Genomic DNA, 10,134 nt, shown 5'->3' on the forward strand with positions numbered 1-10,134 from the left:
TCACAGATCTAAGCAACTGTTTTTTCTGAAAAATAGAGACCCTGTGATCTTATTATCTATTTCAAAGATCCTTAAAACAGCTTTAATCTATTTTTTCATATTTACAATGGAACACCTGACTATTTGTATGTAGTAGGGCTTGGTCATAGTGTTAAACCCACAGAGAATTAACACCTGACTCTGCAGTTCCCCTCAGCTCTACAGAACTTTATAGCTTCTCTTAGCTCAGTGTTTTGGTTTTTAGGGCTGCAGCTGTAGTGCTTTAGTTCCACTCTCATAGCATCCTTTTCGGGGCCACAGCAGGCAGCTGTTTTCGAAGAAAAAAGCATTAGTAACCTACTGCTCACTTCCACGCTCAGCACCAGACAAAAGACAGACAAAGTTAGAGACTTGCTGGTGAACAGTGGAGCATTTAGCACCTAGAGAGCCAGATATTTCTCCCAGGAGCTGGTGGAGACCAAAACCAGAGCTAAATATAAGACTTACACCCATAAGGTGACCAGAAACAGGACTCCAAATTAATGTTGTTTTATATCTGTTGAATGATGGCCAAGACTTAGGAACAATGTAACTGAGAGTAGAAATCCTCTAAAGATCAGAAGGTTTTAAAATGTCTTTAATTTCATTTACAAAAGCCCTAAATACTTTTTCTTGCCTCCTGTAGGTAGCGTTAATTATACAATGTTTGTGTATGTAGTAGTGCGTCAGCAGGCTATTACATTTTATTTATTTATCTACTGGTAGAGACTCAGTCAGCACCCTCAGACCTATAGCCAACACTGTCCATACCATGGGTCAATACTGCGAGCTCCAGCAGCTGGGAAGCTCACTGTCTCGATTTTAGCAAAACCTTACGGTGCATGCAGTTTATCGGCGTCCAGGTCGCATTATTTTTCTAATACTTCTGCTTGGAAGTAGTGAAAAAAGTGTTTATGGATAACAAATCATTCTAGTCCCCTGGCCCTTCCCTACTCTTTCTCCACCATGCTGTTATGCTTCGGACAGATTGCACATTAAAACGATCTTAAACATTTTAACCCGGTCAACTCTGGAGAAACGCTGGCTCGGCTCTGGTAACACGAGGCAAGCACGCGCTGGAGCTCAGTCTCCACCTGAGGGGAGGGAGGCAGGTGAGCCGCGCTTCCCCCTCCCAGCTGCAGGGACGCCGACAGCAGAGGGAGCAGAGAGTCCGCTCTATCCCACCGCCCTGTCACAACAATTACCATCAGCCCTGGTCATGTGACTGACAGACTCCCCTGGCGAGTTGCTCCCATCTCCCACAGTCATGGCGGTGTCGTTGAGTCGCGAGGATGGAGTAAACGCCACCGCTACAACATCTTGATTTTTTTTTTTTTTTTTCTCCCCCCCCTTTTTTCTGTGCTTCATGCCGGACTGCAACCGCTGCCATCCGAGATATCACAAACATCCCGCAGGCTGCTGTGCTTCCAACGATGGCCGACCGCGGCGTTGATCTGTCTGCTCTGCCTAAAGAGGTCAGGGACCAGCTGGCGGAGTTGGATCTGGAGCTATCCGAAGGTAAGGTCCTCGTACAGTGGGTCTAATGGTTGGAGCTGCGGCGGTGATTAATACAGACGTTTGAGTTAAGTGCGGATCTTGAGCGTGTTTGTGTGAAAACAGCCACAAACAGCCGTCCTGTGTCAGCTGGCTGAGACTCAGCGCTGCTGCAGTGGGTCCGGGCACGACTACAACAGATGATAAAAACACACACTGACCTCCTTTTCAAGCTGTCATTTCTTTATAAATATTCTTGTTGTTTTTATTCCACATAGAGGGGACTTTTTGCCTAGGCTGCGACACATGCTATGAACAAATGTGTGTTTATATTTGTAATCTGGTATGTTTAAGTAACACCCCCCCCCCCATGTTCTTGTTTTGATCCACAATATCTTTTCGCATACATGTTATACATTGCTTATCATCTCAGCTCTCCGAGCACATACACCCCTGAAAAGGAAAATGGGTCTAGTTTGTCATCCCGGAGGCCTCCTGTGTGTGCAGCGTCAGATATCAGTGGACACTGAAGGATGCCCTGGCCCCTCCAACACTCAGCCGTACTCCTCTCAGAACCTGAACCCTGAAACTTTAGCAGATAAAGTAGGGGTTATGTGTTTTATAGGAATGGCGGTGGGAAAAGGGAATATGGGGCTGGCTGTTATGCAAGTCTCCTCCTCACACTGTGAATCACAGTGCAGCAGCTTGATTGGTGCTGTGCAGCTCTCAGGTGCCCGGGGGTGGATGAGCAATGTTGAGTTTCACATGGAGAGCCGAGCACGGAGATGTATGGGCCGGTAATGATGGCCCTGTCCCTCTTGCAGCACAGACACACACAGATACCTGGAACTGTTCTGCCTATGTGGGAGGACAGGTGAAACTTCAAATCATTCCAGAGAACCGAGGTAGAAACAGCTTAACTGTCATCATCACTGTCCACAAGTTCAGCCAGTTTTATCCTTTTAATCATAGAATCAGAATCAGTGTCATGAATGTTTGCACTTCCACTCATGAAAAGGCAACAAATCCCAGAGGATGTGTGTTGAAGATTTTAACAGACGAACTAGCTGGCAGTCTTTTTCGCACAACCAAGCATAGATCCCAGTGATTTTCCCTGTAATTTGTTCTATAAGGTGACTTTAGTATCCTGAGAAAACAACCGAGCTTGGGCCTTGTTTTCTTGAATGGCCAGACATCGAAACTTTTGATTCCACAAAGCAGCTACAGCTATCCTTTTCTTTGTGATCAAGTATTTATTGAATAGTCTCTGTTCACTCTGTTCAAACTAAAACTTCTGTCTTGCTTTTTTTTTTTCACCATCTAAAAACCCATAACCCTCCCCCTTGTCCTCCTCAGCATTACGTAGGAGTATTACCTCCCATAACAGCCTACTTACTGTCTGAAGATATCAGTTTACCTTGAGTATGTTCGCATTTTGTCAGTTTCGCAGGGTGTCACAGAGTGTGGCTGTGGCAACTTTGACCTGAGCTACCGTAGAGTTGAGAATGTGTTCTGTTCTAATAATAGACTGCAATTAACAGTGTGATAATGAGGGTGGATAATGGAGGGGGGGGGTGTTCACTGTAATATCAACTCACTTAACATGGATGAGAGACAGTGGATGATGGGAAATTACTGTGTAATCAAGTGCACAGTATGGACTTGACTTCAGTAATTGCACATTCATAACAATTTTATTATTGTTATACATTATTATTCATATATTATTATACCATGCGTCTCTGTAAAATTACAAGAAGCTTGTTTTTGAAGGATGTAAGTTGAGTCTCATTATTAAACTGGTGTGGTTTGTTGTTTGAGCACTGTGGTGTGATGGCAAACGTCTCCTTGTTTCCTTGGGCTTTTGCTGCACTTAATGCAAGTGCCATGGTCTTGAGATATAAGTTTTAAGTCAAGCCTTTGAGTAAAACTTTGGAATAACAAACCAGTCAAAATGTTTGAACTGTCTTGTGCCAATTACCTTGAAAAAAACAAGTATACAGTTGAATAATATTTTGATATATATATAATAAGACTGAAAATTAATGAGTTTTAACTGTATTAAATGCATTTAGCAGAACCCAAAGGGTATTCCCTAGATATCAGGGATGCAACTTACAATCATGTCCATCAACAATCAATCTGTCAGTTCTTTCTGCTATTAATTAATTAATTATTTAGTCATTAAATGTCATAAAATACTGAAAAACACCCAATCGCAAGTTCAAAGAGCAAATGGTCACATCTTCAAATTGTGTGTTTTGTCCAAAGAACAAAAAAATACCATTTACAGTGATATAAAACAGACAATAGTGATAAGTTTTTACGTACAGTCCAGACTGGAAGTATTTGGAAAGTTACACATATTTTTGTTCTTCAGTTTCTTCAGGCTCTGAGTTTAAGGGCCATACTTCCCACACAGTTCTTTCTATACTGATGTAAACCTACTCAAATTACAGCTGAGACTTGGCACTTTAATGTAGTACCCATTATTGTATTTCAATTTGAATGTGCTGAACCTCAGAGCCTGAAGAACGAAAAACGTGTAAAAGTTCAAATACTTACATCTGTCACATCTCAAGATAATAAAATGTGCTCAGGTGAGAGCTGAGGTGAAGTCATGTGACTTCAGTCTCCTCCTCTACTATTTACAGTCTCGAGTGTTTTTTGCTGTGTAACAGTTTGGAAACGGCTGCTGCTATACTCTGCTCAGATGGTCTGACAGTCGTTACTGGTCTATTGTCTGAGTACAGTTGGAGTCACCTGTGATGGTTTTAGAATTTTAAAAGTGTGAGTTAGTGGTAAGGTGACACCCCCAGAGTGACTGCCCCTCTGCTGGGGACTGGGCCTCCGAGGACCATGACCTTGTTATTTGTAACTTTAGCTCAGAGACCACTCTTTTGCTAATAAAAGGGCTTGGCACTGTCCAGATGCCCTGCTCCTGTATCCACATCTTAGAGTGCGATGAAGTGCATTCGCCGTCTGCTCAGTAGCACTCAGCCCGTACAAGGCTGATGGCACAAGGCGAGCAGCAGCTGCCCCCCCCATGTGTCTGAAACTTTCTCATGGATATCTTTTACATGGCAACAATCACCCCATTGTTGTCCCCATAGATGGGACTCCCTTACCAACAAGCAGAGGAAAATATTCATTAGCAGTTTTTTTCACATAGACGGTTGTGGGCAGCACAGTGTGTGCATGCCTGTGTGTGAGTTTTTTTCTGTATTTGTGTGCAAGTGTGTGTGTGTGTGTGTGTGTGGGGGGGGGGCAACTCCACCTACTGTAACCTCCGTGACTGTAAGGACACAAAGAAAGCCATTGAGGGGATCAAAGACTTGGTGACTGAGCCGGACTGGGATTTAGAGCACTGAACCACAACTGGTTAAGCTGCTCAGCTTGGGAGTGTGTGGGCGTCGCGGCTCCCGTATTTGTTTGTATGTGAGTGTGTGAATGTGGCAGCCAGAGAGTGAAAATGACCAGAACAATTTGCTTTGAACAGATGCTGCCTGTCGCAAGAGGACCGGCAGTGCATGGCATCGATCTCAGAAATGAGTCTGTCACACCCAGTATCGAACACCGTCAAGTACCAAAAGTTGGCATCAGATGCCTGGTCAGGGTCGTGGTCTTGTTTAGTCATTGTTCAGTTATTCTGTTAGTTAGATATTTACTAATTTGAATAAGAATTTTGGCAGTTTTAGACTTCCATTTAATTTAGTCTCATATACTGTAGCTTCTTATGTTTAAAAAAATGTTTTTGTAGAATAATGTTTTTCTTCAAAGTAATGAAGTTATCAAGAAGCTAGCAGCTCTGTGAGGCTTTACTTAGGCATAGTGGTACTTTGAGCTAAATGCTAACATCGGCATGCTAACACGCTCACAGTGACAATGCTAATATACTGATTAGCAGGTATAATGTTTACCATAATCACTATCATAGTTTAGATAGCATATGCTAATTGGCACTAAGCAATAGTGCCAACTAGGGAATGTCCTCAGTTTTGCAGATACTTGTTCATAAACCAAAGTATTGGACAAATTAAAAATTTGCTACAATGTTGGTGCTACATAAAAAGTCAGGGGAGCACCAAAGTTGTTATAATTCATCCTGCGGGGGTCATTAATGCGTGTGCCCAGTTTCATCCAGCGGTTGAGATATTTCAGTCCGGACAAAGCCGTGGAGTAAGTGACAGGCCGATCTTGCTGTGTCCTAGAGGTTTGCTCCTAGCGTGGTTAAAAAAAACTGTTTTAATGTTGCCGTTGAAACTCAAATATCCTATGAGTTCTAGTATAGATACATTTCAAACAATTCAGCCCTACTATGATGCATGCCATCTGTGCCATTGTATATACAGTATATGTGCATGTGCTCCAAGTGCCGTAAATGCATCATATGCCAAGTAAAACAGACAGTTCCACACAGATTGCACATTAGTAATTTTCTGTTTTCCCTAATTCTATCACCGTCCCAGACCTTGCTGTAACTGTCCGGCCTTATAAGTGTGTGGATTTCCTAGCGACTAGCATCCATTCTGCCGCTCATCTGCGATGCTGCGGAGGAGAGGCAGGTTTTCATCTCGGCTGCCTGTTCCATACTGAGAGAGGGAAAGGGAGGGAGAGAGAAATGAGAGATTATGGTCCTGCCTGCGTCTCTCAATCTAGGTCACAGAGCATCAGGGGGCAATACGCCTGGCTCATTTAGCCTGTGAGTCACTCTGGGCGAGGACTGCTGCTGGGTATCTCTCCCTCTCCCCCACCTGCCCACCCAGACACCACCACTGCCCTCTCTCTATCTGTCAGCTTTCCTGTTTCCCCCTACTGCTGTATTATTCTAGTTTTCCTGCCCTTCAAAATAAATAAGATGCATTCTTAAAGGGCAAGGCTGGTGTAATTCCACATTTTTCTAACTGTCAGCAGATCCTGTGAAAAGATCAAAACCAACAAGATGTTATTCTATTTCTCTTAATATTTATTTTCCAACTTTCCTATCTGGCCTGTGGCACTCATCCCGAAGCCCACTGGTTCCTACGGAAGGCTTAAATATTTAAAAATGGGTCCCAAATATATAGTTTCATTTTGTTTAAAAAAGACAAAATGATTTTCTAAAACAACTGGACACTGTAGTTTTTAATCAAATGTTTTCAGCCGCATAATAATACGTTTTTGTATATGTGTAGATGTATATGGTCCTCATAATAAAATAAATTGCCCTTTTTCATTGTAATAAGGGAACATGTCAGCCTCTGTAGCGGTGAGGATCATTTATGTGTTTTTAATAGATTTTGAACAACAATGGAGCTCTATAGCAAAGAGGAATATGATATATCAGGCTTTAGCTACACAGAAATACTTGTTCATAGATTAATTCCTTGTTGGTTTTGGTCTTTTCACAGGATTCATTGACATTATGGAAAATATAGAACATTGTGAGTCTTATCCTTTAAAGCGGATGGGTTAAAAAAACACTGAGTGTGTGTGTGTGTGTGTGTGTGTGTGTGTGTGTGTGTGTGTGTCTGTTTGTCTGTGTGTCTGTGTGCGTGCGCATGCATATGTATCACTGTGCTTACGCGTGCATTTATTGGTAAATGTGTGCACACGCAGCATTGACAGGGACAGAAAGGAAGCTGAAGGAAGCCTCTCTTTTTTTTAAAGCTCATTAACTGTTGCAGAGGAGCTGTCCTCTGATTGGCAGCCAGCGCTGCAGGCCAAAGACTTGGTTTTACAGCAGGAAAAGACGGACTCTTCTGACGCGCGTGTCACACAGGAACACAACAGCAGGATTCATGTTTTTTGAAATGAGTCATGAGTATTATATAACACATTATGTGTCTAATTCCTGCCATTCACACAGACCCACACATAAGCACTGAGAATGCACTGAAGCTTTGTGCAAAAAAAAGACTGAATAATTTAGATGCGAGTCGAGCGCACACCTCCACACAGACGCACACTGTCAGCCTGGTAGCCGTGAACCATCTCACTTTCAAGTCCGCAGTGAACTGCAGGTGGCTCTCAACCTCTTCTGGTTTTAAGGTTTTGCGTCACAAAACCCTTTGATAATTAGAGTCAGTCTTCCCTGATCAATTTCTTTTCTCACTTCTGCAGCTCATAACTAAAAGTAACAACTCAAACAAATGACAGTGAGCCTGACAGTGGTGGAGAGAGAGGAGTAAGTAGTGTTCAGGTCACTGTGCTGTTCCCTGAATTATTCAAAAGTGCCATGTGAAGGAGCAGTCTGCCTGCAGCACGTGCTTCAGACTCTGCACACCGGAGAGGCCACTGCCATTCAATCAAGTTTTATTTTTCTAACTTACATGTTACTTTCTCCGTGATGTCAAACTGACCAGGCTCACTTGTACTGTTATTTTGGTTGTGAGCCTGTGTTTGTGCAAGAGAATAAGTGGACTATTTTAATTGTCAGTGGCTTAATATTTGGATAATGAATAATGTGTAAAATGTCAGAAAAAATAGTGAATGATAAGCCAATTGACAGAAAATTATTCGCCAACTATTTTCCTGATTGATTAATCATTTATGTCAATTTACAAGTGAAACTGTCATAAAATTCTCTGGTTCTAGCTTCTCCAATGTGAGGAGTTTCTGCTTTTCTCTGTTTATATTTTTGCACACAGAAAATAATGCTCGGACAAAACTATAAATTTGAAGACATTGGCTCTGGGATCTTATGAGGGATTTTTCACAATTTTCTGAAGTTTTTGTAGACTGAACAATTAATCAGTTAACTTGAAAAAATAATCAGCAGATGAATGAATAATTTAAAAAAATGATAGTCTCTACAGTCCAAGATGACGTCATCGTATTGCTTGTTTTATTTGACCAACAGTCCAGAGCCCAAAGATATTTAATGCAACAAAATAAACAATGATATAAAATAGAGAGAAGCTCTGAATCCTCAAATTTGACAAGCTGGACCCAGTGAATATTTTGCATTTTTGCTTAATAAATGACTGACGATTTGTTGCTGATTAATTCTCTGTAAGTTGAGTGATGAAGTTCAGCACCAAAATGGACAAATGCACAACAGTTTGCACTTGTAAATGTTATTTCATCTCACTCTTCATTCTTTAAATGCTTCCTAATGTGTTTTATGTGTCAGCAGCAGCCTTCATTGAATGGTGCTGGCCATGGTTTTACATCTCATGTTCCCTCATGCAGCACCACATGGGCCTGGTTGCTATGGACACAGCCCATCTGATACCCCCACTTGCCCCCCCCCCCCAATTCCCCCACCACACCCACTTACACACACACTTATTTTTTGAATTTTCCATAAATCCCTTTCCAGATTAGAACGCCCATATGTTGAAGCCACAAGTACAGTAGCACAATTGAATGTTCTGTTAAGCTGTTAAAACCATTATGGAGGAAACATGAGGCGTCTGCCACCAAGTCATAGCCTGTCAACAAGGCCTCTGCTATTGCAAAGGCTGCTCCAGGAATGTCACTGTTTCTTGCCTGAATTCTGAGGAGACAACCATTGTGTGTGTAGCCCTTAGTATCCCATAATTCAAGTGTTTTATTTTTCAAGTATCTGAGCTCAGGTGGTCACTATTTTAGGTTAGTCTTGATAAAACACACTGAAGGATGCAAATAATAGAAGCCAGGCACAAACTCAATTTCTTTTAAATTAATAGCAGTTATATGGATGTATATATTGACCAAAATCTGGTGCAGGATTTGACAGGTGTCCATCATATGGTGTCCATCATTGCAAGTTGTACCATAGAGTTGGGTTTCAAGGAACTTGGCCCAGTCTCCTAGTGGTATTCGCATTTTCTGGTCAGCTGTTTGAGAGCAACCTCCTGGTGATAAAATTGGACATCTCTTACTTTAGGAGTCGATGAGGCAGACTCACTGTAGTTTATGTCTCTGCAAGGACAGAGTGACTCTATTGGGGCAGAGGTGCAGGTTCACACACCCTCATGGTCTGCATCCTTCGAAGGATCCAGATTCTGAGTCCTTATTGGCCCCAATTGCTCTTACAAGTGCTGCTTATTACTAAGGCAAGGTGTGAATGAGTTCTCGGGACGAGGCAGCATCCCCTAGAGCACCTGTCAGGAGATCAGACAGGTTGTACACAGATCCACCAGTTTAATCTAATTGTTAAAACCTACAGTAAATAATTAGCTTTTATAGTGTTGGGAGGGCATTCCCAGATCTCAGCAAGCAAGTTAAGTAAAATGCTCTCAACAAAGTTATTTTCTGTGTAAGTAGAGACCCCCCCAGTCTGCCTGTCCTGTGCTCACCCCACACCCTCCATGGTACCTCCCTAGCTGTGACCTACCCTACCTGACACCTCGGACCTGAAACAAGAACCGATGTCAATATCAAGTACTTTTGCTATTTGACTTATTCTATTGGACTTCCTATACTGGGTTTACTGCATTACTACCGGACCTACTGTATTAACTGTAATTAATTCCTAATGTAAATTTTTGTTGGATTATAATCTAGGTTTTGTATTTTGTTTTTAAAACTAACTATTAAAACATCCCCCTCCTTTTTTGTAAATGCCCTTTTTCCACCTACAGCTCCAGTTGCAGTCAGTCCCCCTGTTTGTCCGTAGGAGGAAGGATCTCTCAAGAGTTTTTCCTTTTCTTCTGA

The 10,134-nt window shown here is 42.2% G+C and overlaps 1 protein-coding gene across 1 annotated transcript in view; it reads left to right on the forward strand.

The window, feature by feature from the left end:
* Positions 1 to 1,451: 1,451 nt before the first annotated feature.
* dip2bb (disco-interacting protein 2 homolog Bb) overlaps positions 1,452 to 10,134 on the forward strand; it is a 37,997-nt gene continuing 29,314 nt past the window's right edge. Inside the window, exon 1 of the mRNA XM_040158794.1 lies at positions 1,452 to 1,536. Coding sequence (XP_040014728.1) covers positions 1,452 to 1,536 — 85 coding nt within the window. The remainder of the gene's footprint in view (positions 1,537 to 10,134) is intronic.

This window comes from Xiphias gladius, chromosome 21, assembly GCF_016859285.1.
Source record: "Xiphias gladius isolate SHS-SW01 ecotype Sanya breed wild chromosome 21, ASM1685928v1, whole genome shotgun sequence".
Taxonomy (NCBI): domain Eukaryota; kingdom Metazoa; phylum Chordata; class Actinopteri; order Istiophoriformes; family Xiphiidae; genus Xiphias; species Xiphias gladius.